At 46.1% G+C, this 27,891-nt stretch overlaps 2 protein-coding genes across 2 annotated transcripts in view; one reads left to right on the top strand and one right to left on the bottom strand.

Annotated features, from left to right (window-relative positions):
* Positions 1 to 967, top strand: part of CLU (clusterin) — a 32,343-nt gene extending 31,376 nt beyond the window's left edge. Inside the window, exons 8-9 of the mRNA XM_044289295.1 lie at positions 191 to 357; positions 702 to 967. Coding sequence (XP_044145230.1) covers positions 191 to 357; positions 702 to 714 — 180 coding nt within the window. The 3' untranslated portion in view covers positions 715 to 967. The remainder of the gene's footprint in view (positions 1 to 190; positions 358 to 701) is intronic.
* Positions 968 to 5,652: 4,685 nt separating this feature from the next.
* SLC35F6 (solute carrier family 35 member F6) lies at positions 5,653 to 27,822 on the bottom strand. The gene is made up of 6 exons (XM_044290029.1): positions 27,657 to 27,822; positions 20,194 to 20,266; positions 19,320 to 19,491; positions 10,535 to 10,747; positions 9,887 to 9,997; positions 5,653 to 8,573 (listed from the first exon to the last, which is right to left on the bottom strand). Exons 1-6 carry the CDS (start codon positions 27,731 to 27,733, stop codon positions 8,116 to 8,118), a joined length of 1,104 nt encoding a protein of 367 aa, XP_044145964.1. The 5' UTR covers positions 27,734 to 27,822; the 3' UTR covers positions 5,653 to 8,115.
* Between the last annotated feature and the right edge of the window lie 69 nt (positions 27,823 to 27,891).

Below are 27,891 nucleotides of genomic sequence, written 5' to 3' on the forward strand. Positions count from 1 at the left end.
TAGGAGCAGTATTATAGTAGATATTTTCTTGTACATAGGAGGCAGTATTATAGTACTTATATTCTTGCACATAGAAGGCAGTATTATAGTACTTATATTCTTGTACATAGAAGGCAGTATTATATCAGCTATATTTTTCTATATCGGGTATATCAATCAACATGGTGTAATATAGTTTCCCCTTTTTCAGGCATATTCCAGCAGTGGTGGGGAACCATCTGAGACGACTGTAACAGTGAACCTTTTTGACTCTGAGCCTTTCACCTTCACTGTACCGGGCAATATCAGTATTGAGGATCCAAAACTAGCAGAGCTCATAGCTGAGGAGGCTTTGAAGAGATTCAAGAAAGACGTCATGTAAGATTTATTCCATGATGACTATAAACTGCTTGAGTTATGGTATATCCGAGTCTTCACCATAACGTGGGAGACTTGTCCTTTTACCCAGTCACCGTGGGAATTGGTTTCAGCATTTTCTCGATAAATCCCAATTTATTGCACAGGTTTCTTTTGCTCTTTGGTGATAGATTAGATTTCTGATGGGAATATTTTGGAATTGGAGTTGTCCTTTAGAAGACAGAATATGTGGATATTTGGTGATACTGCGACCACTTACCTGTGTGGACTGCTGCCTGCTATGATATAATGAAACGTTCTTACCTTCATGATATCTGATCGTGTCTTTGCTTCTCGTCCCGCAGTGAGGCCGCCTGATTGGACACAATGGGCTTTGTAGCCGCATGCTTCCACCTAAAGCCACCACTTTCCATAACCCACTAGAAATCAGCCTTTACTGTTCTGGTCCAGATCTCTAGAGGTTCGTGGACAATCATCTACGTAACTCTCCTCGTCCGGCGCTGAAACCCAGTCTAACTGCTGTCACATTATTACTACTGGTTCTAATGTTTGCTGCTTTTTTTTGTAGGGACCAAAAATGTAAAAAAATAAAAAAATTGCCTTTAACGGAGGTGTTTTGTGTCGTGCATTGTCTTTGCTAGTAAAGGTACCGTATGTTTATATGGACACACAGTGCTACACATTATGCCATGTGTAAGTTCTGTAGGGATTTGAATTGCTCGGACCCTATGTAGACACGTTATTGAACCCATATATATGGTTCTCCTCCTTTTCTTGCTCCGTATGTTTGGTTAGCGGAAAAAGGGAATGGATAGTGCTATATAGTGCTAAAAAATACTGCCATACAGTGCCCACGTCATAATTCTATAAAGCAACTACAAAAGAGTATCATATAATAAGTATAAAAGGTGTAAAAACACCACCATGAAGTCGCCACGGCCATATAGCACCTGCTAAACAGTACCATACAATAGATGTATAACACCGTCATATAGTGCTAAAAATACTCCTCCTATTGTGTGGGAGCGTACAGGGACCGGACGTCATACTGTACGGTGAACTCGCGACTCCTCCGCCTGCCCAGCGCTGGTAAAGCCTATATTTTTATTTTTTTACATGACTAATGGGTGGGAGGTTGTCTGGCAAACATGGGCGGTCTCGACCACCCGCAGGAGAGGGTTACGGCGAAGTTGCTGGGGGGCCTTGTTTAAATAAATTGCTATGGGGCCCAGCCTTTTCTACATATGCCCCATCATGCGAACAAACCACAGTATGCTGCTCAAATAATAGTCCCATACTGTGTAGCCCGATGATTGGCGTTGAGCGAATCAAAGCCAAAAGAATTGACTTCGATCCGAATTTCAGGAAAAATATGATTCACCGCGAAGACGGATTTCCTCGCGTTTTATGGTAACAAATCTCACCTGAAAGCACATGCTCACCTCAACCATTTGCTCGCGGAGAGGCCGTCGTGGTCATCTTGATGTGTGACGTCACCACGCCTGGCCAGAAGTGATGATGTCATCACCGTGTGAGATTTTGCGAGGTGTATTTAATCAAGATGGCCGCGATAGCCTCTCCGCAAGCAAATGGATAAGGAGACTATGTAATTTGTAATTTTTTTTTTTTTTTACTGACTAACCTCTGAAACCCTACAATTGTAGCATCAGATGCTGCGATCAGTGATGAATGCAGCATCTCAGTCCCAACAGCGAGGGGATGGGCGGTATTTTAAAAACGAACTATCATCCATAATGAGGCACAAGCCACTGTGTGCCTCATCCTGTCAGCACTGTCTTTAGCTATTCTTGCATTGGAGAATACCTCCCTCAGTTCCATTCACTGCGTTACTCCTATCTTTTCTTTGTTCACCTGTACGTCCTGGATGAAGAATGGAATTCCAGAACTGCAGTGAAGACTGACACATATACGTACACACATTACATTTGAAGAAAGGGATGTGAATGGAATGTAACACAACAAACATTGGCATTCAGGATCAGCGGGCTGACACCCTGGTACAGGTGACCATCACAATATTTTCACAAGGCTGATTCAAGGACTTTGCAGATTGGTTTTGGATTTCAGAGGCATCAGGTTTTCTGCAATTGGGGCATGAAGATAAAATCAAGCCTGGCTACGACTGTATAGGCAGAGGTTCTGCTGCCAGCACTTACACCACAGATCTTCAAGGTGCAAGAAAATCTCTTTGTTTTGACAAAAACCCTTTGGAAATTTCTAAGATCTGATTTCTAGTTCCCGGCCAAAGAGTCTGTGAAGAGGAAACTAAACACCTCGCGCCTCGTTCCTTCTCACTAAGCTGGAGCGCAGGAGGAGCTGAGGGAACCTGAGAAGGAATTTGGCAAAGACAAGTGATAATTTGTGCAGCAGAATTTGTGAAAAGGGCATCGGCTTCTCAGGTCTTTGTAAGAGGAGGACACTGGAGACCTCCTGGAGGAGAAGGACACAAGTGTCTCTTGAAATACAGAAGGATCAGTTTCTGGTCAAGTCGTACCACGTTCTACTCTACTGTTACCATTCCCATTAGTCATACAGATTTACTGCAGTCCTACATACAACTCATGTAATAACACCAGATAATGTCCAAGTGATATGCAGTAGAATTATCCAAGTAATACCGCCTTAAAAAGCACATATAATGCTGCTATATGGTTCCAGATAATATTATAATACCATATTATGCCACTACTGCTACTTCTAGGTGGTTTGAGTTTGGTATTCATGTCCTTGGGGCTTCCAAGGAAACAGTTGTCTTGGACCTAGTTTGTCACCCCCCCTTGCTTAACCTGCTTTGCAAAAAATAAGCCGACCTCTTGACAAGGTCTTTAGACCATATTTCTGGTATCTACATGTCCTGTTATATTGTTAGATAAATGATTCTTAAAGAAGCACATTTGCAGGAAAAGGCCCAGGAGAGGCATCAGACTGTGCTGTGTGCAGCAGCGTGCATGTCATTTTACATTCAATCTTTTGCCAGTGTAGGGAGAGGTTGCTGTGTGGAGCAGGGACAGGCTGTTAGGGACACCAAACGCTAGCTAATAGGGCCACAAAAGTCCTTTTAAGCACTAGTATAGGTGTGCTATCGATAGGTGTGATACACCCTGCATTGTGCCCTCTTACCACACCCTGTGCAGTGCCCCTAGTCATTCCCCCTACTGTGCCCTCTTATACACTATTATCCGGTCACAGTATGACGGTGTTATCCGGTCACTGTACAGAGGTGTTATCTGGTCAATGTATGGCGGTGGTATCCAATATCTGGATGGCCATAACTGTATCCCTTTCCCTGCCCACGCCATCCTTTTTTAGACCTGGCATGAGCGGGAAAAATATGCAGTTTGCGGTGCTAAGGACCTTTGCGCCACAATCTGTGTCAGAAATAGGCCTAACATAGACGTATTTCTATATAATAAATGACCACCTAATTGTATTATTATTCGGGGGTAGGGCTAATATCTTTATATTATAGAGATTCTAGTGTATTATACTGTGCCTCGTATTTCCCAGTAGAAAATGATCCTTGGAAAGCACAGTCCTCATCCCTGACCACCAGGACCAGGTAGCGCTCTGTCAGTACATGGTGGCCTCCCCGCTCCGCCACGCTGCTCTGCTGTGTACTGGGGCTTATTCTGACACTAGGGCTGGGTTCACGTCCTATTTGTTTGCCAAACAACATCTAAAAAAGCCTTCACAGTTCTGGAACAACATCCTATGGACAGATGAGACCAAGATCAACTTGTACCAGAGTGATGGGAAGAGAAGAGTATGGAGAAGGAAAGGAACTGCTCATGATCCTAAGCATACCACATCATCAGTGAAGCAGGGTGGTGGTAGTGTCATGGCGTGGACATGTATGGCTGCCAATGGAACTGGTTCTCTTGTATTTATTGATGATGTGACTGCTGACAAAAGCAGCAGGATGAACTCTGAAGTGTTTCGGGCAATATTATCTGCTCATATTCAGCCAAATGCTTCAGAACTCATTGGACGGCACTTCACAGTGCAGGCGGACAATGACCCAAAGCATACTGCAAAAGCAACCAAAGAGTTTTTTTAAGGGAAAGAAGTGGAATGTTCTGCAATAGCCAAGTCAATCACCGGACCTGAATCCGATTGACCTGCATTTCACTTGCTGAAGACAAAACTGAAGGGAAAATGCCCCAAGAACAAGCAGGAACTGAGGACAGTTGCAGTAGAGGCCTGGCAGAGCATCACCAGGGATGAGACCCAGCATCTGGTGATATCTATGCGTTCCAGACTTCAGGCTGTAATTGACTGCAAAGGATTTGCAACCAAGTATTAAAAAGTGAAGTTTGATTTATGATTATTATTCTGTCCCATTACTTTTGGCCCCTTAACAAGTGGGAGACACATATGCAAACTGTTGTAATCCCTGCACCGTTCACCTGATTTGGATGTAAATGCCCTCAAATTAAAGCTGACAGTCTGCAGGTAAAGCAAGTCTAGTTAGTTTCATTTCAAATCCATTGTGGTGGTGTATAGAGCCAAAAATTTTAGAATTGTGTCGGTGTACCAATATTTATGGACATATGGTGGGTTGACCACATGGACTGAAGCTTCACTAGGACTCTCAAGCAAGGGTCGTTTGATTTAAATATCCCCTTATGTCCAATGCTTAACTTTGAGGTATTTTGAGATAATAGGGTGGCATCCTTTATTGCGCCTCATTTCTAAGAGCTGGAGCAGAGGACAGTAGCTAGCACATCTCTAAAAGCTTGAGTAGAGGACAGTTACTGGCACATCTCTGAGAGATAAAGCTGAGGACAGTGACTAGCACATCTCTAAGAACTAGAGCAGGGGACAGTGGCTACCAAATCGTTAAGAGTTAGAACAGAGGATATTGACTAGTACATCTCTAAGAGCTACAAAAGACATTAGCTAAAACATCTCTAAGAGCTAGAGGAGAGGAGAGTGGCTAACTCATCTCTAAGAGGTAGTGGACAGTGGCTAGCACATCTCTAAGAGCTAGAGCAGAGGATAGCATATCTCTAAGAGCTAGAGAAAGGATAGTGGATAGCACATCTCTAAGATCTAGAGCAGAGGATAGTAGTTAGCACATCTCTAAGAGCTAGAGAAGAGGATAGTGGATAGCATATCTTTGAGAGCTAGAGCATAGGACCATGGCTAGCTCTACCCTGTCCTACAGAACCACTGATGCCCACTAAAATGTGCAGATGTCATTCATTTTGGTGGACATATAATGTTCCGGTCTCCCAACAGCACCACCAATGAACAATTTTTTCTAAGACAGCCTTCAGTTCAACTGGACAATCCCTTTAATAAAAGTTAATTTATAAAATAACATCTTTATTGTATTTGCAATTGTGCATTGTACATGTCCTCCCCTATCTCCAACATCCCAAAAATCAGTTACCTTGCTAGATGAGACTAAAGTTGGTAACAATTAATCAATTTTTGGAAGACCTATACTTGTAGAGGAGCAATTAAGGCAGCAGGAGAGCAACAATATAATACACATTATATTTGTAAAAGTCTGATAAGAAGGACAAGAAGTTTATGTTAGAACCTTGAGGAGTATTTCCACCACAGAAGGTGTAGACTGTGCAGTCCAGGCCTCCACCAAACCCAGGACCTACTGAAAACTTTCATGGATACCATTTGTGGTGCCCATATTAGCTATCTCATGGTTTTCCTCACAACTTGGTTGAAGATCCACTCCTGAGAAGATGTAGGATGACTTTTGGATTTTTTTTTTTAAATCCTCCCAATACAGTATTTATTTAGCATGGAAATAGTCTTTACAATAATGGAAGGATATCAGAAATTTAGAAGAAGGATTGGAAGGAGCTCTACAAGTACAAAGTGCAATATATTGTGTCTAACTATAATTGATACACTACAGTATATGGAGAAAACCTATATGGAGGAGCATAGTGCATAAACGTCATGAACGCTCTGCTGACCCTATAACTGCAGAGTGACAAACCTCCTCTGCCATGAACATCAGCACAAAAACTGTGCTATGCCAGGAGCTTCATGGCATGAGTTTCCATGGCTGAGCAGCTGCATGCAACCCTAACATCACCAAGCACAATGCCAAGATTGGGATGGAGTGATGTAAATCATGGCTCTACTGGACTCTGGAGCAGTGGACATGTCTTCTGTGGAGTGACCAATCACACTTCTCTATCTGGCGATCTGATGGACGAGTCTGGGTTTGGTGAATGCTAGAAGAACATTTCCTGTTTGACTGCATTGTGCCAGCTGTAAAGTCTGGTGAAGGAGGGATAATAATATAGGTGGGTTTTTAGGGGCCGGGCTCAGCCCAGTTTGGGGAAGACCCGAGTGCACAAAGCAAGCTCCATAAAGGCATGGTTGGGGGAGTTTTGCGTGGAAGAACTTGACTGGCTGCACAGGACTATCCCCTCAACCCCATCCAGCAACTTTGGGGTGAACTACAATGGTGATTGCGAGCCAGGCCCTCTCCTCCAACATATGTCTGACCTCACAAATTCTCTTCTGGGTGAATAAGCAAAAATTCCCACAGACGCACGTCAAAATCTTGTAGAAAGCCCAGCTCCATATTAATGCTGTGTTCCAACTAACCGGTTTGGCTTTGGGCTAAAACTAAAGGAGGTGTCCTGGCGGTGTCCTGGTAGTCACCCTTTAACCCCTATACAATGATTTAGACTTCACTGAAGGAAAACAAACAGGCTCAGTTTAGTTGGACGCTGACCCACAGGGATCAGAGTCACTGGTGCAAGTCACTGAGGAGTCAGGAGACAGGCCAAGGTCAGAGCAGGCAGCTTACTAGCATATACGAGAAAGCATTCCGCGGTCAGGGCTGGCTGGGAAGAATCAGAGTTGAGAACCAGGCATACCTTCACTAGGGCTAGCAAAGTCTAAACTACCCAAAGCTCAGGCAACGAGGCGGAACCACCAGCCCAGCTAAATAGGAAAACTGATCAGCACCTTAGCCAGCAGCTGGACAGAAAGCAAGCCTTAACAAGCAAGAAAGCAAGATAAGCTCTAGCAGCGCTGAAGATAAGTTCACTAAGCACTGGTCCCAATACATACACACAGGGAAAGTGGAGGAATGCCTGTGCCCGGCCAGGAGAGCAGGACAGCGGTGGACATGGGCCCAGCAGCGTAACAATGGGATGTCATAAAAGCTCCTTTAGGTGTAACGTGTAGATGTCCCAATACTTATGTCCATATAATGTAGGTTCTTTACAAAGTTTTTTAGGAGGATAAGTGTCGTCTTCCATGAAAAACACAGAAGAAAGCTCTAGATTTCTCATTTATCCTAGAATTACTGTAGTATGAAATCTATACTGTATTAGGACTAATTTCTCAACCCTTTTCTACAAGGTCATGTAAAGCTTCCCGTTGCCTACAGGCCTACGAAGACTATAAGGGCATCCTGGAAAACCTTATATTTTCATTTAGATACATCCTTCGAGGAGTTCATACTACACTGACACTGGTAGTTGGCGAGTCGTCTGCCCATCCTTGACAGTAGATTAGACCACAGTATGGCCAGCAAAGCTTATTCTTCAGCGAATTTGATTTCATTAATATTTTGTAACTCTCTTGGGAGTATAATCCACCAAGATAACATCTATCCAGATTGTTGTCAAGAGATGGCGGTACACATGCACTATGTATAGTCCATTCAGTAGAAACAGTTCCGATGAATTCTAGATCTGAAGATGTCCATGGCATATTTTTCCCAAAAACATCTATTAATGGCCATTAGGAGTCTGCATTGATGGGTGTTCGTTCCCCTTGTAGAAGACTTTGCGTCTCCTCGCTCTGTTCTTTACAACGTCCACACATCAATGGTTTGTGCAACCCATTGTAAAGTCCGGTGCCTAATAACAGAATAATGAAGCCCAGTATCTGCAGGGCATGAAACCTCTCCCACCCCACCGCGAGGCTGACCACCCAGATGACCACAGTCCGGAGGCTGTCGAGCACCATACGAGTGGTGGCGCTGATTTCTTTTGTGACACTGATACCAGCAAAGTTGAAGAAGGCGATGCTGCTGATGTTGCCCAGCAGAGCCAAAATGATCAGAGGTTGATTCCCCATTTGGCAAAAGGCATCCAAGGAATCTTCCAGTACGCCACGGTCGCTGCCGCTGAACTCGCCGGCTGGAATGTAGTAGAAGGGGATCAACAGCAAAGTGAGGATGCAAAATCCAAACAGACCTGCGGAAGACAAACAAGCCACTGTTAAATCAGTCGCCCCGCCCACCTGTCTTCAAGGGGATGTCCACTTTGGACTATCATTCTCGAGGCTATGGCCCATAAAAATCAAGCCACAGGTGGAGCTTTCTTGTATTTTTTTGTAGTATGCTCAGTAGTTACACTGGAGATAGAGCTGGTCAAGCCTGGTTCATTGCATTGTGGGCATCACCCTATTTTTCTTTGTAAAAAAAACTACATCTTCCACAATGCACCATTGCAGGACATGCGTCTACAACCATTCAAATGGCAAGGTGCTGCAGAGCTAACAGGAAACCTGCAAAATTGTGAATGCAGATCTGGAGGTGACTGCAGCATAGGACATGATCTTAAAGCGTACCTGCGTTTTCAAACAAAGGGGGTCATTTGTGCCACAATCTGCAACTTTTCCCCCGCTCATGCCAGGTCTAAAAAAAGGGGCCGCTGTGTAGGCGGGGAAGGGGAGGCCTGCTCCTCTTCATAACTTTGGCTCATCCACCATCAGCTATAGGGGTTATTAAGACTTGTGTCTAAAATGCCAGTCTTAATAATTGACACCCAAAGTTTGCATAATGGCTGTGCTTCATTGTAAACTCAGAACTGCAAAGGAACAATTATGTTTGGGTTTCCCTAAAGTCTCCTTCAGCCATATTATCTGCTGTTTCAGCTGCAAAGCTAGATGCATTTCTCTCAGAAGCAGGGGGCGAAGTTTGCATAATGGCTGTGCTTCATTGTACAATCATAACTGTGAATTAACAATTATGTTTGGGCTTCTCTTAAGTCTCTTTCAGCCATATTATCTCCTGTTTCAGCTGCACAGCTAGATGCATTTCTCTCAGAAGCAGGGGATATCTCCCTTCTGCCAGTACTGTATGAAGTAACCTCACTTCCTTTACTTACCACTATGTTTATTTTCTTCTAGGGAGCTCAGAAAGCTAATAAGGAGTGAGAGAATACACTCACAGACACACAGGAGGCTCCTGTAATTTCAGAAGCTGTTGTTTTATCAGGCTCAGGATCTCTGCTAGCTCTGACATGCCCCCACTTCCTGTCATCCATCTTCTGAGTTTCTGCTACCAGGGACGGATCTTGTCCAACAACAGGAAGTGCATTGCAACTTAGGTGGGAGTGAGACCCCTAGTGGCCATGACTTTAACACTTGTTTTCAGGTGGAAATTTGCTACGGTAGTTACATGACTATTAAATGAAATTAAATTGTGTGAAAGTACAGTGACTCTTTATTGGTGTTTTCTGGCCAGCTCTGATACTATAATACATATAGTGTACCCTGGACTTACCTTCTGTGCCCACTGCCCGGAGCGGGTGCACGTTATGCTTGTAGACAAACTTCTCTTCTAAGACCATCTGGATGGCTACAATGATTTGGGCCATGATGATCAGCAGGTCCCCTGCACAGTGGAGAAGATGAGAAGATTAAGGATTTGCATTTGCCCTTCGTCAGATCATGGGGTGGTGCCCCTGGACTTTCACCAGTTAGTTACGGTACTTGTGATCTATGCCACAGGCTGGCATCCAGATTCAGGAGATTTCTGGAAATAGTGGGGTCCAACCCTGAGAACCTCTTTCCAATCATGGGCTGGGCGTTTAGCTCAGACTCTACTTCTTACACACCTGGTATTGAACTTCAAGCATGGAAGATTGGGGATGACTGCTGATGATTTGGACATAGTCGGCACTATTATTTGGGCGCCGTATGGCAGTAATATTTTTTCACTTTGAGGCAATATTGTTGGGCACAGTTAGGGGGGTTTATTAGGGTAATGTTATTAGCCTGAATCTTGGGGCAATCAGGTTCAGTACTGGAGACCGAGATGTGGCAGTCACATTCCAGGACATGGTCATGGCTTCTTCAGGATGCGATGCTTCTTGGGCAGTTTTAGGAGGCTGTACCAATGTTAAAGTGACGGTACACCAGAATACCCTACCTGTAATAACATCGCTGAGATTCTTCCCACTGCCAGGACCGCTTAATAAGTCGGCCAGCCCCACGATGATCAGTCCGGCAATGGTGACGAAGATTCCCACCCACTGATTGCATTCCAGCTTCCTCCCCAAAAAGGCAACAGAAAGAAGGCCGGTGAAGATGATGACGGCTCCTCGTAGCATCTGGAAGCTGGAGGCGCTGGTCATGTTCAAAGCTGGAATGATAAAAATAATACATACATGGAAGTCCGGGGCCCTCGCCCTGCAATGTCTAACGGGGAGGGATTCAGTACAAGGTGAAGCACCTGAATCTCCAGGACTGGCATGTGCTTCACCACTCCAAATCTACTTGCTGTCAGTGAATGGGAACATTCTTCTTGTATCAAGTCTAGACAAACTCTGTGAGCTAAAACAGCTCTCTCTCTCTCTCTCTCTCTCTCTCTCTAGTTCTATCTCTATAGCTACTTCCCTAACTCTATATCTTTCTCTCTCCAGCTCTCTCTCTAGCTCTCTCTATTTCTCTTACTCTAGGTCTTTCTCTCTAGCTCTCTGTCCAGCTCTCTCTCTAGCTCCCTCTCCCTAGTTCTCTCTCTCTTGCTCTATCTCACTATCCAACTCTATCTCTCTATGTCTCTCTCTAGCTTTATATCTCTCTATCCAGCTCTCTCTCTAGCTCCCTCTCTCTAGTTCTCTCTGTATGTCTATTTCTATCTCTAGCTCTCTCTATATCTGTAGTGTCCCACTAGGTATGGGTGGGCACTACACAAGGGTCAATTGATGTGCGCGTTACTCCTACTCACAAGGAACAGAAATGTCATATTTAATTCTGCATTTAATGTATGTTTTAATGTGTTGTTATATACAATGTACCCCTGTCTAATGCAGCAGCAGGCCTAGTTGGGTGTAGTTAGACATCCCAGACACTAGAGGGAGATAGGGAGCCCCTAGTATAAATGTCCAGGCCCAGACAGGGAGAGGGAGTGCAGAGCCAGGAGTCTGAGAGGACAGAGGTTAAGAAGCCTGCTCCTGACATGCAGCTGGATAGCCCTGGCTGCTAGTGATGTCCAGGAGGCTGTTGAGAAGCTCCAGCTTGCCTGAAGAACAAGAGAGCCTAAGTTAGCTCTGAAGAGATACCCCAGTTGCAGGATTCAACCTCCTGGGAGAAACCAACAGTTACCCACCTGATAGGAGGAGGCGTCCCAGGGTAAGCGAAGTGCCCCTGATAGGCAGAGGAACTTAGGGATCATAGCAAGCAGTATATTACTTGAGGAAGAAAGTAACCAAGGATATAAGCCACCCTTTTAGGCATCCGGGCCTTGGGAGATATAAAGCCAGAGCAGGAGTTCTATAAAGGACAGTGTACAGTGATTCTGGGAAAAGTACAACCTGCTGCTGAGTGCTTGTGGAATTTACCCTCAGTGTAACTTGCATGACTATTGCCTGCCATACTTGTGAATAAGCCCCTTTGTGTGGAACTGTAATACAGAGACTATACTACTCCCTGCTGTACAAAGTTGGATTGTCCAGTAAAGTTTACGTTTGGTTCACTGCATACTTGTGTACCTTCATCTTTCCAACCACCAACCGGCGTGCCACCGGCCAAAGGCACTGGCGTCACGAATACCACAGGGACCTTGCCCCAGGCACATAAAATACCTGTAACATCCAGGGCACCTCAACTACCATCAGGCCTGGTCCCTATCTACAGAGCGTGCCCCAGAGGAACTGTGTCTACCTCTCCTTCACTGCCACGCGCCTGCCCAGGGTTCCGCAAATATAGTGAGTACCCTCGATTGCCCATAACTGTGACCTCACTTCGTCTATACCCTGCAGGTCTGGCGTGTTGCATAAATTGGCGTCACGAACAGGATCCGAATATTCCTGCGCCATAGCGGATTTAAAAACTGTGTGCTGAAAATTATCTTAAAGTGACATGCCCCAATTGTTTATTTGAAAATTGCTGGGCCAAAGTGAACTGTACTGATTGCGGTGTGAAAATAGCATTGTATGGACTGTTTTCTACTTGTTTAAGCCACCGCTTGCTGTCAGTGAATAGACAGCTATTTTGCTCAAAGATGGCCGCTGAGCTTGATTGAAATTGTTTGCTGCGTCATCTTCATCTTAAATTGGCGGTAAAAATTGGCGCCTTCTGCTAAAAGTGCGGGAAGGCTGTATGCTGGCGCCACCGCCCTGTCTGGACATTTGCATGTCTGCTGTAATGGACTCCGCCTCCCCCATACTGGAGTACCTGGGGGGCGGCCTCCCAGTGCAATGGGAGGATCTGTCTGAACTTATTGGCGCCACCCTGTCGCTCTCCAGAGAAGGATCGAGCATGTTGAGGAGTGAGGACTTTCCTGCTGATATGTCCGCGCCTGACTTATTAACCATGAATGTGACTGGTGTTGAGCAAGAGGACGCTCCACCGGCCTACTCTCCGGGACCGGAGAGACCCGCCTGCCCGCCACCGAGGACGCAACCGGAGACCTATTACGGCTCCTGGAGAGACTTCTTCCAGCCCTCGTTCAAGTGGTCTGCATTGATGGCAGAGATCCGGGAGGCCGCCATAAAGAAGACAACCAAAACCAAGATATACTATGAAGAACTGGCAAAGACCGTTCACGAGTGCCACACCGATACACAACCCCGCCTGGAAAGGAGAAGGGGGTTGGTTGTGGCCTTTGACAAGGACCGAGGCTTCGGTTTCATTAAAGACTACCTGACTGGACGAGACTTACAGTCATGTGAAAAAATTAGGACACCCTTTGAAAGCATGTGGTTTTTTGTAACATTTTTAATAAAAGGTTATTTCATCTCCGTTTCAACAATACAGAGAGATTAAAGTAATCCAACTAAACAAAGAAAACTGAAGAAAAGTCTTTTCAAGATCTTCTGTAAATGTCATTCTACAAAAATGCCTATTCTAACTGAGGAAAAAGATAGGACACCCTCACATGTATTCCCTCTTAAATTGGCTCAGATCTCACACAGGTATATCACACCAGGTGCACATAATTAGTAGATCGTTACTCTGCATGTTGAATGAGGCTTGCCCTATTTAAACCTCAGACATTTAGTTTGGTGTGCTCCTGACTGTTGAAGTGAGAGTGAGCACCATGGTGAGAGCAAAAGAGCTGTCAGAGGACTTCAGAAAAAAGATTGTAGCAGCCTATGAGTCTGGGAAGGGATTTAAAAAGATCTCAAAAGATTTTGAAATCAGCCATTCCACTGTCCGGAAGATAGTCTACAAGTGGAGGGCTTTCAAAACAACTGCCAACATGCCCAGGACTGGTCGCCCCAGCAAGTTCACCCCAAGAGCAGACCGCAAGATGCTAAAAGAGGTCTCCAAAAACCCTAAAGTGTCATCTCGAGAACTACAGCAGGCTCTGGCTACTGTTGATGTAGAAGTACATGCCTCTACAATCAGAAAGAGACTGTACAAGTTTAACTTGCATGGGAGGTGTGCAAGGAGGAAACCTTTGCTTTCCAAGAGAAACATCGAGGCCAGACTGACATTTGCCATAGATAAAGTTGACAAAGACCAGGACTTCTGGAATAATGTTCTTTGGACAGATGAGTCCAAAATTGAATTATTTGGACACAACAGCAGAGGACATGTTTGGCGTAAACCAAACACAGCATTCCAAGAAAAGAACCTCATACCAACTGTGAAGCATGGAGGTGGAAGTGTCATGGTTTGGGGCTGCTTTGCTGCAGCAGGACCTGGTCAGCTCACCATCATAGAATCCACGATGAATTCTACTGTGTATCAGAAGGTGCTTGAAGAACATGTGAGACCATCAGTTAGAAAATTAAAGCTGAAGCGGAACTGGACCATGCAACATGACAATGACCAAAAACATACTAGTAAATCAACCAAAGATTGGCTGAAAAAGAAGAAATGGAGAGTCCTGGAATGGCCAAGTCAAAGTCCAGATTTGAATCCCATTGAGATGCTGTGGGGTGACTTGAAAAGGGCTGTACGTGCAAGAAACCCCTCAAACATCTCACAGCTGAAAAAGTTCTGCATTGAGGAGTGGGGTAAAATTTCCTCAGACCGATGTCGAAGACTGGTAGATGGCTACAAGAACCGTCTCACTGCAGTTATTTCAGCCAAAGGAGGTAACACTCGCTATTAGGGGCAAGGGTGTCCTATCTTTTTCCTCAGTTAGAATAGGCATTTTTGTAGAATGACATTTACAGAAGATCTTGAAAAGACTTTTCTTCAGTTTTCTTTGTTTAGTCGGATTACTTTAATCTCTCTGTATTGTTGAAACGGAGATGAAATAACCTTTTATTAAAAATGTTACAAAAAACCACATGCTTTCAAAGGGTGTCCTAATTTTTTCACATGACTGTATATGTCAACAGGAGGTCCGTCAAGCGGAGTTACCTCCCAGAACGTCTACACAACCTCCGCGAGGGAGAGGAGGTTGAATTTACCCCTGCTGAGGGCCTGCGAGGCCCCTACGCCACTGCCGTGTCCCGTCCTAAGAAGAAGACAGAGGACTGGGACTTTGATGAGGACTACTCTGGCTGCGAGCGTGAGTCTGTGCGCTCTCCGGAGGACAACCCTGGCTGCGAGCGTGAATCAGAATGCTCTCCAGGACCGGCCCATCACGCCTTCCAAGAACGGGGCTCTTTCATTGGCCCGAATGTATTCTGGCAGCCGACGGTGGTGGAGAAGAGGGTGAGCCCATGGCCCTCACCTGAGTTGCCTCGCAGGGAGAAAACTGTCCGTGAGCTTCAGGATGCAGAGAGATTTAAAGCTGCCCTGGAGAATATCCGCAGAGGGAGGAAAGCGGACGCCTCACCTGAGCCTGCAGCGGCTGCGCAGGACGAATCACCCACCGCCCAAGTGCCGACAACGACAGCGGAGACCAGCGATCCCGACTCCGAAAGCCTGGACGACCAGATCGTGCGGCTGGAGCTGAAACTGCGGGAGCTACGCCAGCTTGCCACCGCCAGGATCCGGACTCCACCTGGCCTACAACGTAAGGACCCGGACGTCTCCGGGCCAAAGGTGAGAGTACCTGTCCCTGCCAGTCGTCCCTCCTTAGTACCGGCACCTGCGGTGGGATCCTCTTATGCTGTGCACCGGCGCACAGAGCCAGTCGGCCCAGAACCCACCGGACCGCTTGCAGCAGCGGTACCCAGGCCAGTGCAGCAGCCTACAATAGTTATGCCTGCTCCGGTGAGGTCAGCGACTGTGATTACCCCTAGGCCTATGGGGCCTATACCTATTAGGGGTCCGTTTATGTTGCAGTTGCCCCCCAATACTGTGTTGTGGGCACATCCATCTGTTGAATCGCAATACAGGCCCAATGTACAAATGGAGCCAGGGAGCACCACTGAAATGCAAAGTGAATATGATATGCCCCTGTGAATTGGCCTGCTAGGCCCTTGATGTGTGCTTTATTTACCAAGGGATCCTAAAGAAGATTTAACCCTTTCAGGACAGGAGTCCTTCGTTGTTTTGGCCCTCTGTTGCTGCTGCCAGTTACCCACGGCTCAGTGGAGGCGGTGAGCCACTGAAATACCACGTGCAGCAAGGCCATATTATTTACAGGACCTCCTGCCTGCTTTCTCAGAGTGAAAACCCAGTTGTGCCTGTTTTCATAAGTTGCACTCTTAACCCTTTAACCCCCTTTTTAGGTTGATTGAGGGTATTACAGCACTTACTTTTATATGTATGCCATTTAAATAATGTGGACTATTTTATGTGCTGCTATTTTATTATGCAACTGGAATTTAAAAGAATTGGGCCCAGGGATAGACTCAAATGCACATGAGCCTCTGAGATTTTGCTACTGTTTTAAAATAATGTGCCCAGAGATGGACTCCACCTCGTGCGAGCCTCTGTGATTCTTGCTATGATTTCTAAAGGTCTCATATCTCTACTTAGCTGTGGATTAAACAAGAAAAGAAAAGAACCTGGGTACGGACTCATTTTATATGCTTTGAGCCTCCAAAAACTGTTATTTAATGTTTTACATATTCCATGGACTACAACTGTTCTAACATGGACAATTTGCACTTAAGAGTATTATATGGACTATCCTGGTATTTATTGTTACGCTGTGCCAGGTCAGCGCCCCTGTTCCCATTGTTTTATCCTGAGAGAAGAGAACGACGCCCCTTTTCACCATTACTTGCTCCTATTCCAGTGGAACTGCCTAATATATGTATACATATAATGTATATTTTGCAAATGTAGATGTGTTTTCCTGCTTTGCTTTATTGTCCTCATTACAGGTGCAGTATCCAGCTGTGCAGGGACCCTCCATGTTGCGCCGAGGACGGGCAACGTTATAGCGTGGGGGTATGTAGTGTCCCACTAGGTATGGGTGGGCACTACACAAGGGTCAATTGATGTGCGCGTTACTCCTACTCACAAGGAACAGAAATGTCATATTTAATTCTGCATTTAATGTATGTTTTAATGTGTTGTTATATACAATGTACCCCTGTCTAATGCAGCAGCAGGCCTAGTTGGGTGTAGTTAGACATCCCAGACACTAGAGGGAGATAGGGAGCCCCTAGTATAAATGTCCAGGCCCAGACAGGGAGAGGCAGTGCAGAGTCAGGAGTCTGAGAAGACACAGGTTAAGAAGCCTGCTCCTGACATGCAGCTGGATAGCCCTGGCTGCTAATGATGTCCAGGAGGCTGTTGAGAAACTCCAGCCTGCCTGAGAACAAGAGAGCCTAAGTTAGCTCTGAAGAGATACCCCAGTTGCAGGATTCAACCTCCTGGGAGAAACCAACAGTTACCCACCTGATAGGAGGAGGCGTCCCAGGGTAAGCGAAGTGACCCTGATAGGCAGAGGAACTTAGGGATCATAGCAAGCAGTATATTACTTGAGGAAGAAAGTAACCAAGGATATAAGCCACCCTTTTAGGCATCCGGGCCTTGGGAGATATAAAGCCAGAGCAGGAGTTCTAGAAAGGACAGTGTACAGTGATTCTGAGGAAAAGTACAACCTGCTGCTGAGTGCTTGTGGAATTTACCCTCAGTGTAACTTGCATGACTATTGCCTGCCATACCTGTAAATAAGCCCCTTTGTGTGGAACTGTAATACAGAGACTATACTACTCCCTGCTGTACAAAGTTGGATTGTCCAGTAAAGTTTACGTTTGGTTCACTGCATACTTGTGTACCTTCATCTTTCCAACCACCAACCGGTGTGCCACCGGCAAAAGGCACTGGCGTCACGAATACCACAGGGACCTTGCCCCAGGCACATAAAATACCTGTAACATCCAGGGCACCTCAACTACCATCAGGCCTGGTCCCTATCTACAGAGCGTGCCCCAGAGGAACTGTGTCTACCTCTCCTTCACTGCCACGCGCCTGCCCAGGGTTCCGCAAATATAGTGAGTACCCTCGATTGCCCATAACTGTGACCTCACTTCGTCTATACCCTGCAGGTCTGGCGTGTTGCATATCTCCCTCCTTAGCTTTCTCTCTGTAGCTCTCTTTTTTTATCTCTAGCTCTTTCTCTAGTCCCCTCTCTCTATGTCTAGCTCCCTCTTTTTAGCTCTCTATCTCTCTTTTTAGCTCTCTGTCTCTAGCTCCCTCTCTCTAGCCCTCTTTCTATCTCTAGCTCTCTCTATCTCTCTTTTTAGCTCTCTGTCTCTATCTCTCTGTCTCTCTCTCTGTAGCTCCCTCTCTCTAGCTCTCTTTCTATCTCTAGCTCTCTCTTCAGCCCCCTCTCTCTAGCTCTCTATCTCTCTTTTTAGCTCTCTCTTCAGCTCCCTCACTCTAGCTCTCTCTTCAGCTCCCTCTCTCTAGCTCTCTCCCGCTCTAGTTCCCGCTCTCTAGTTCCCTCTGTCTAGCTCTCTTTCTCTGTAGCTCTCTGTCTCTAACTCTCTCTAGCTCTCTTTCTCTCTCTAGCTCTCTCTTCAGCTTTCTCTCTCTCTCGCTCTAGTTCCCGCTCTCTAGCTCCCGCTCTCTAGCTCCCTCTCTCTAGCTCTCTCTCTGTAGCTCTCTGTCTCTAACTCTCTCTCTAGCTCTCTCTCTAGCTCTCGCGCTCTCTCTCTAGCTCCCTCTCTCTAGCTCTCTCTCTCTAGCTCCCTCTCTCTAGCTCCCTCTCTCTAGCTCCCTCTCTCTAGCTCCCTCTCTCTAGCTCCCTCTCTCTCTAGCTCTCTCTTCAGCTCCCTCTCTAGCTCTCTCTTCAGCTACCTCTCTCTAGCTCTCTCTTCAGTTCTCTCTAGTTCCCGCTCTCTAGCTCTCTCTCTGTAGCTCTCTGTCTCTAACTCTCTCTCTAGCTCTCTCTCTAGCTCTCGCGCTCTCTCTCTAGCTCCCTCTCTCTAGCTCTCTCTCTCTAGCTCCCTCTCTCTAGCTCCCTCTCTCTAGCTCCCTCTCTCTAGCTCCCTCTCTCTCTAGCTCTCTCTTCAGCGCCCTCTCTAGCTCTCTCTTCAGCTCCCTCTCTCTAGCTCTCTCTTCAGCTCTCTCTAGTTCCCGCTCTCTAGCTCCCTCTCTCTAGCTCTCTCTCTCTGTAGCTCTCTGTCTCTAACTCTCTCTCTCTGCTACTTTGATACAATGTATCAATCAGCTGAGCTCACAGAGCATTGTGTGTAGATGATACATCTGTATCCACTTCTCAGCTGAGAGCAGGACCAGCTATGGACAAGTGTATGGTCTCTGAATGTAAACAAGAGTGCTCTCATTTACTGACAGCAAGCAGATATCTTGAAAACTGGTGATAAATTAACACGTCAAGCCCATTAGACGGTTGTAGAACAGCTCATTTATAAAAGCCCTGTAACAATTACTGATGATATACTCACCCACATACATGATACTGGTGCCGGCCATGTCACAGATAGCCGGCGGCAGAAAGAGAAGGGAGTTGAAGGGCTGGGAAGGTGCCAGGGTCGGCTCAGGAGATCGCCGGTCCTTGAGCACCAGGATGTAGAAGACGGCCAGACAGGAGAGTTCGCCCAGGAACATGCCCACTGCCTGAAAGACAGACATAACCTCTGCAGCCTGGCACAAGATGGTGACACCCTTACATTCACTGCACAGACATTACCTCCTCCTCTATGCCGGGTGTCCCCCTCTTTGTCACCTGTAGTGGGGGTTCCTCTCCTGATATCTACCAAGCATGGTCTTCTCCAGGTCTTTGTGGGACCACTTAATCAAAGGGGGTACTACTGACGCTTCAAGTTGCATTTTGCCTCCCCCCAATATCTGTCCCTTCCTTGCGTGTGCTGCCCCCACCCGCCTACTTGCTTGTCTTGGGTGGCCCCCTCTCCCCGTCCTGTTGGCCATCTCCTGTGCTGTGTACTGTGGGGTCGTGGTAGAAGGAAGGATGGTGAGTGCAGATCCAAAGCCAGCAGCGCATCAGCGTTGCCCCGCTAGCAAGTACCTGGAGCATAAGATCACTGGCTACTTACCTCCCTAACACAATGAAGCTCTGGAGCCATGAGAAGTATTGTGTACTCACCGGGTCGTCCTATTGGTGGGTAAGTGTTGGTCATGAGAAACCTAAAGGGGTATTCCTCCAGCTACGCCATAAATATCTGATAGCGCCTGGGCTGCGTATAACAGGAGACCACATGCAGACGTTCGGTGTAACCATTCGAGTGCTGGAGATACTTGGAGCGACACAGTAACATGGAGTGATGTGGCCACATGTGACCAGGCCGTGACATCTCTCACCTGTAGGAACGGATGCTGAAACTGATGAGACGATGACCCTTTACATCCTTTAGCTTCGAAATTGTCGGCCCACCTGCAAGACGAGCAAAAGAACGTGAGAAATGCCCTGCTCGATATCACTGGCACTTCCCAAATACCCACAAATTCCCACAAACTTGGCTTTTTCCCCCCAGAACGGTGACACTGATTTTCAGTGAAAAAAATAATAAAATAAAAAAATCACCTTTTCAGGAAGAAAAACATAATGTTAATCAATATCTCTATGCATTTGTAAAAAAATGACCACAAATTATTTATATAAGTGCTGAGCTGATGACGGCGCAGTCAATGATTTTTATGATTCAGTCCCTGCGCGCCGCGCGCCGTCGTGTTATTATACTCTATATTCTTTGCCGCGCTCCTCCGTGGATATAGATTTGATTAGTGTGTTCCCCGGACTCTACGTGAATGTGATGAGGAGGTGCTGCCTAATAACATGGGACAAGAACACAGTCATCACCCAGCGTAAGGCCCCTTTCACACGAGCCAGTTTTCCGCGCGGATGCGATGACGTGAACGCATTGCACCCGCACTGAATCCGGACCCATTCATTTCAATGGGTCTGTGTACATGAGCGTTGTTTTTCACGCATCAGTTCTGCGTTGCGTGAAATTCGCAGCATGTTCTATATTCTGGGTTTTTCACGCAGCCCTGGCCCCATAGAAGTGAATGGGGCTTCAGTGAAAAACGCATTGCATCCGCGAACAAGTGCTAGGAGATGTTGTTTGTAAACCTTCAGTTTTTCATCACGCGCGTGAAAAATGCAAATCGCAGACAAAACTGACTGAACTTGCTTGCAAAATGGTGTGAGTTTCACTGAACGCATCCGTCACGCTCGTGTGAAAGGGGCCTAATACTATGAAAGGCACAGGAGAAGTTCTGCAGTTCTGCCACCAGATGGCGACGTTGCAGCCCTGTCATTTGATGGGAGTTAGAACGCAGCAGATTGTAGGCCTCAGGCTGTCAGACATAGTGAATGTCAAGTACAAAGCTAAAGAAAGCGTGAAGAAACGGAGAACCTGAGGACTGGAAGGTCCTGATCTGTCCTGACAGGTCCCCAGGTCTCACTGATGCCGCCCATTACAGTGTTTGATTATCCTACCTGTATTGTATGTAGCTTCTAGAGATGGCTATCTGTGACATAATACTGCCACATACTTCCCACATAATACTACCATATAGTTGCCACGTAATACTGCAATATAGATCCCATATAATACTGCCCTATTATGCCCATATAATACTGCCATATAATCCCCACGTAATACTGCCATATGGTTCTCGCATAATACTGCCATATAGTTCCCACATAATACTGCCATATAGTTCCCACATAATACTGCCATATAGTTCTCACATAATACTGCCATATAATGCCCATATAATGCTGCCATTTAGTGCCCATATAATACTACCATATAGTTCCCATGTAATACTGCCATATAATGCCCATATAATACTGCCATATAGTTCCCACGTAATACTGCCATATAGTTCCCATAATACTGCCATATAGCTCTCTCATAATACTTCCACATACATTATTTCCATATAGTTCCCACATACATCTGCCCTATAGTTCTCACATAATACTGCCATACAGGTGTCACATAATACTGCCATATAGTTCTCACATAATACTGCAATATAGTTCTAACATAATACTGCCATGTAGCTCCCACATAATATTGCCATATAGTTCCCACATAACTCTGTCTTACAATTCTCACATACCAATTCTATACAGTTCTCACACAATACTGCCATATAGTTTTCATATAATACTGTCAAATACTTGCCACATAAAACTGCCACATAGTCCCTGTGTAATGCTTCCATATAGTCCCCACATAACACTGCCAAATAGGTCCCATGTAATACTTCCATATACCGTAGTACTGCTTTTATACCGTAATACTGCTTTATAATTTTCACAGACTTCTTCTATATAGTTTACACATAATTCTGCCATATCGTTCCTGGTCAATACTTCCATATAGTTCCCTTGTAATACTGCCATATAGTGCCCATGTAATACTGGTATATAGTTCCCATATAATACTGCCATATAGTTCCCATGTAATACTTCCATATAGTTCCCATATAATACTGCCATATAGTTCCCATGTAATACTGCCATATAGTTCCCATATAATACTGTCATATAATGCCCATATAATACTGCCATTTAGTGCCCATATAATACTTCCATATAGTTCCCATATAATACTGCCATATAGTTCCCATGTAATACTGCCATATAGTTCCCATGTAATCCTGCCATATAATGGCCACATAATACTGCTATTTAGTGCCCATATAATACTATCATATAGTTCCCACGTAATACTGCCATATAGTTCTCATATAATACTGCCATATAGCTCTTTTATAATTCTTCCACATACATTATTTCCCATATAATACTGCCATATAGTCCCCACATAATACTGCCATACATTTCTTACATAATACTGCCATACAGATGTCACATAATACTGCAATATAGTTCTGATATAATCTTGCCATATAGCTCTAACATAATACTACCATGTAGCTCCCACATAACTCTGCCTTACAATTCTCACATACTAATTCTATACAGTTCTCACACAATACTGCCACATATACGTAGTTCCTGGTCAATACTTCCATATAGTTCTCATATAATACTGCCATATAGTTCCCATGTAATACTCCTATCTAGTTCCCACCAAATACTGCCATATAGTTTCCATATAATACTGTCAAATACTTGCCACATAAAACTGCCATATAGTCCCTGTGCAATACTTCCATATAGTCCCCACATAACACTGCTTTATAATTTTCACAGACTTCTTCTATATAGTTTACACATAATTCTGCCATATCGTTCCTGGTCAATACTTCCACATAGTTCCCATGTAATAATGCCAGATAGTTCCCAAAAAATACTGCCATATAGTGCCCATGTAATACTGCCATATAGTGCCCATGTAATACTGCCATATAGTTCCCATGTAATACTGCCATATAGTGCCTATGTAATACTGCCATATAGTACCTATGTAATACTGCCATATATTTCCCATGTAATACTGCCATATAGTGCCTATGTAATACTGCCATATAGTGCCTATGTAATACTGCCATATAGTGCCCATGTAATACTGCCATATAGTTCCCATGTAATACTGCCATATAGTGCCTATGTAATACTGCCATATAGTACCTATGTAATACTGCCATATAGTGCCCATGTAATACTGCCATATAGTGCCCATGTAATACTGCCATATAGTTCCCATGTAATACTGCCATATAGTGCCTATGTAATACTGCCATATAGTACCTATGTAATACTGCCATATATTTCCCATGTAATACTGCCATATAGTGCCCATGTAATACTGCCATATAGTTCCCATGTAATACTGCCATATAGTGCCTATGTAATACTGCCATATAGTACCTATGTAATACTGCCATATATTTCCCATGTAATACTGCCATATAGTGCCCATGTAATACTGCCATATAGTGCCTATGTAATACTGCCATATAGTTCCCATGTAATGCTGCCATATAGTTCCCATGTAATACTGCAATATAGTTCCCATGTAATACTGCCATATAGTTCCCATGTAAAACTGCCATATAGTGCCTATGTAATACTGCCATATAGTGCCCATGTAATACTGCCATATAGTGCCCATGTAATACTGCCATATAGTGCCCACATAATCTTGGTTTCTTTAGTTGGCTCCCGGGGGTCTCACCCTCAGGGACTTTTCTTGTTGATGGCCTGTCCTTCGGATCAGTCTGAGATCGGTGGGGTCTGCCTATGACAGCACAGCCCCATGCACCACCTGGTGGCCGCTCTCTGGTACTGCAGCTCAGCTCCAGTTCAGGTGCTTGGGGCCCCCCGCAGATACCTCTCAGGAATGCAGCATCAGCTGACACCGCCTGTCAGGACAGCGCACATGAGTCACCGGCGAGGAACCTGCGGAGGATCCAGGTAAACAGGGCAACACCTCGTGACCTCAATCTATATGGGGCCGCACGCTATGGCGGAGCGTAACCCCTTCATGACCAGACTACGGCCATATTTACTAAACCCCGCCCCCCATCCCCCTCCTGGGGGTCTTCTAGGGTCTGACTTCCAGAACGATAGAGCTGCAGCTTCCCTGTGCAGCGCTGGTCTCATCCACCGTCACCGGCGGCCCCACTCCTGGTACGGACGATGGGTCCCCCTGTCACAGCGCCCCCTTTAGGAGGAACACCTTTTCTCTAGTCACCTCCAGAGCAGTTTTCAAAGTTCTGCTCCTGCAGACAAAGCATCACTTTGCCTCTGGTCACATGACCTGTCATCTCAGCCATGCTCCCTGTGGCATTGGGAATCGGCATCTTTCTGAACGCAGCTCCGGATGTGACTAGAGTACGAGCCAGATTCGTGCAAGAGAAGCAACGCTGCGGGTTTATCAGGTGAATGGACCCTGCGCTGTGCTGTAAAACTGTTGTTATCAGGTGGCGTTTCCCTTTCAGCTCTGCTACCTACGCGCAAAGTTTCACTTTCAGCCGGAGAATGATTAAAACCAGAGGACGGACTTTGTTCCTCGCGTCTACTTTTGGCAGCAGAAGTGTTTGGTCGCAGATGAGAACTTTCTGTACTTCCTTCTAATATTACAGCGCCGAGCAACACAATACATATGTAGCAGAGCTGAGATTGTCATATCGCACAATTCATTGTAATACGGAATGTTTGGTGTAACGTTCTCCAGAAAACCCTGGCTTTACACCTCTCAGCTGCCGCCTGACGTTGTGACCTCAAGGAACCGAGGCCACCGCACCGACCAAGACCTTCTGCTGACTAAGGCCGAGATTTCCTGTGACTGAGCGGCGGCGAGGCCTGACTCATCACGTGAGGCGTCGACCCCCGACCCCGATCGTCAGGTGACCGCGCAGTTTCACATAAGTGGCGATTTCAAAAGTGCAAACGTAGAATAAATCCGGAAAGAAAAAATAAGTCAAAGGGGAAGACGGAAAGACGGGAAGTCGTGGCGGACGCAGAATTTTTTAGTTTCCCTTTTAGAATTTGCAAATTTTTATAATTTTTTTATGGATCTGACAACGTCTCTTTTATAAGTCATCGCTGCTGGAGGTATCGGGGCCAAAAATCACCGATCGCTGATGGAGGTATCGGGGCCAAAAATCACTGATCGCTGCCGGAGGTATCGGGGCCAAAAATCACCGATCGGTGCTGGAGGTATCGGAGCCAAAAATCACTGATCGCTGCTGGAGGTATCGGGGCCAAAAATCACCGATCGCTGCTGGAGGTATCGGGGCCAAAAATCACCGATCGCTGCTGGAGGTATCGGAGCCAAAAATCACCGATCGCTGCTGGAGGTATCGGGGCCAAAAATCACCGATCGCTGCTGGAGGTATCGGGGCCAAAAATCACTGATCGCTGCTGGAGGTATCGGGGCCAAAAATCAGTGATCGCTGCTGGAGGTATCGGGGCCAAAAATCAGTGATCGCTGCTGGAGGTATCGGGGCCAAATATCACCAATCGCTGCTGGAGGTATCGGGGCCAAATATCACCAATCGCTGCTGGAGGTATCGGGGCCAAAAATCACCGATCGCTGCTGGAGGTATCGGGGCCAAAAATCACTGATCGCTGCTGGAGGTATCGGGGCCAAAAATCACCGATCGCTGCTGGAGGTATCGGGGCCAAAAATCACCGATCGCTGCTAGAGGTATCGGGGCCAAAAATCACCGATCGCTGCTGGAGGTATCGGGGCCAAAAATCACTGATCGCTGCCGGAGGTATCGGGGCCAAAAATCACTGATCGCTGCTGGAGGTATCGGGGCCAAAAATCACCGATCGCTGCTGGAGGTATCGGGGCCAAAAATCACCGATCGCTGCTGGAGGTATCGGGGCCAAAAATCACTGATCGCTGCTGGAGGTATCGGGGCCAAAAATCACCGATCGCTGCTGGAGGTATCGGGGCCAAAAATCACCGATCGCTGCCGGAGGTATCGGGGCCAAAAATCACGATCACTGCTGGAGGTATCGGGGCCAAAAATCACCGATCGCTGCTGGAGGTATCGGGGCCAAAAATCAACATGGGGCCCTGCAAGGCAGATTCATAAGTTAGTGCCCCCCCCCCACCCCTCTACTAATTGCAAGGATGTTTCACTGTACGGAGGGGGGGGGGGGCTTATACTTTTGAACATGGATGCCTCTGCCGACTTACAGTATCAACCACCCAGTGCTAAAACTGACATAAACCTATGTGCCGATGTAGCAGTGATGAGTTTGTCATTTGGTGCAGTGTATTAGTAGTGGTCTTTATCATGACAAAGTCAGCTCTGCTATGTCTGTATATGTGTATAGATCGCTCACACAAGCCTAGAACTGTTCTGGACGGTCCCCGAACTGTCGCTCACAACCTGCTGACTGTTTCCCTGTATGTAATGTTTTAAAAATCCCACAGAAAACCGCTAATCACATGATCACCTGCCCTGCCGTTACAATGTATCAGTCTGGAATCTCAAGGATTGTCTAGGCTGAGTCCGATCCCGGATGATCACTTAGCATGATACATTGAAACTAATCCTCTGCTGCGAGCAGGACTGGGTCACATTGGCTCTCAGCCTTTGTATATAAATGTATCCGGTGTGGACATCACACATCTGTCTGCTACAATGTATCAGTCTGGAGTCACAGAGCCTTGTCTACACTGGATACAACTGTAACAAACCCTCAGCTGTGCCAAAGCCACATTCAAGGGTCTGGCCCAGATCCTCCTCAAACAGCTGGAGGGTTCGCTACAATGTGCCAGCGAAGGTCCGAGCTGGAGCCCAGGGCAGAAGAGAAATCTGAGCTGCTGATTGGCTCCCTGATGATTACCTATGATGATACATTGGAACAAATCCTCTGCTGCGAACAGTCATTGTATGTGAATCATTCCGTTCACAAACAGCAAGCAGAGATCTTGAATTGAAAAGTAAAGCAAACAATGAGGGTCGCAGAACATTTCACTGCTCACTGATTGAGTGCTATGTTATTTCTACAGAGGGGAGATAAGTGGCCGCCATACTCCTACAGCGCCGCTTATCCAAGGACCGGAATGGAAGAATGCTGAGGACACGCCCGGCGCCGCTGATCCTCAGATGGATTATAATTATTTCCCAGTATAACCAGTAAAACTTTACATCTACCCAGTGCTTTAGCCTGAGGAGCTGCGGCAAATGACATCCTCTGCTCTGCATCACCAGTCTATAGGATTGCGATGATGTAGCAGAGGTGAACGTGCTACTAGATACCAGATACAGAGAACCTGCTGTGATATCATAATGAGTTGTGAGGCATGACGAGCTCAGCTCTGCTACATCTGAACGTACACACGTACATAGGCGCTGCGGTAAACAATACGTACTTGGCCGACAGCGTGTTGATGGAGCCGGTGACGAGCATCATCCCTGCCAGGATTAGCTGGTACGACGTCCACGCCATGTCCAGTGCCCGGGCGCCGCTGCTCAGGTACCGGGAGCTGCTGACAACAACTGCTTGTTTCCTGCACAGAGAGAAGAAGGAGTCATGTGACCAGAGAGTCAGCAGCACCCAGAGGGCGTGAGAGGGAGCGCGTCGTCAGGAAGGGGCGTGCAGCACGG

Source organism: Bufo gargarizans, chromosome 4 (assembly GCF_014858855.1).
Source record: "Bufo gargarizans isolate SCDJY-AF-19 chromosome 4, ASM1485885v1, whole genome shotgun sequence".
NCBI classification, from domain to species: domain Eukaryota; kingdom Metazoa; phylum Chordata; class Amphibia; order Anura; family Bufonidae; genus Bufo; species Bufo gargarizans.

Bases quoted from the DNA above. Each gene is read 5' to 3' on its own strand.
- SLC35F6 (XM_044290029.1), bottom strand. From the start codon at position 27,733: ATGGCGTGGACGTCGTACCAGCTAATCCTGGCAGGGATGATGCTCGTC. The intron at 10,748-19,319 runs GTGAGTATATCA...TTATCATTCCAG, and splicing joins CACCAGTATCATGTATGTGG to CTTTGAACATGACCAGCGCC. The intron at 9,998-10,534 runs GTAGGGTATTCT...TCCACTGTGCAG, and splicing joins TCTCAGCGATGTTATTACAG to GGGACCTGCTGATCATCATG.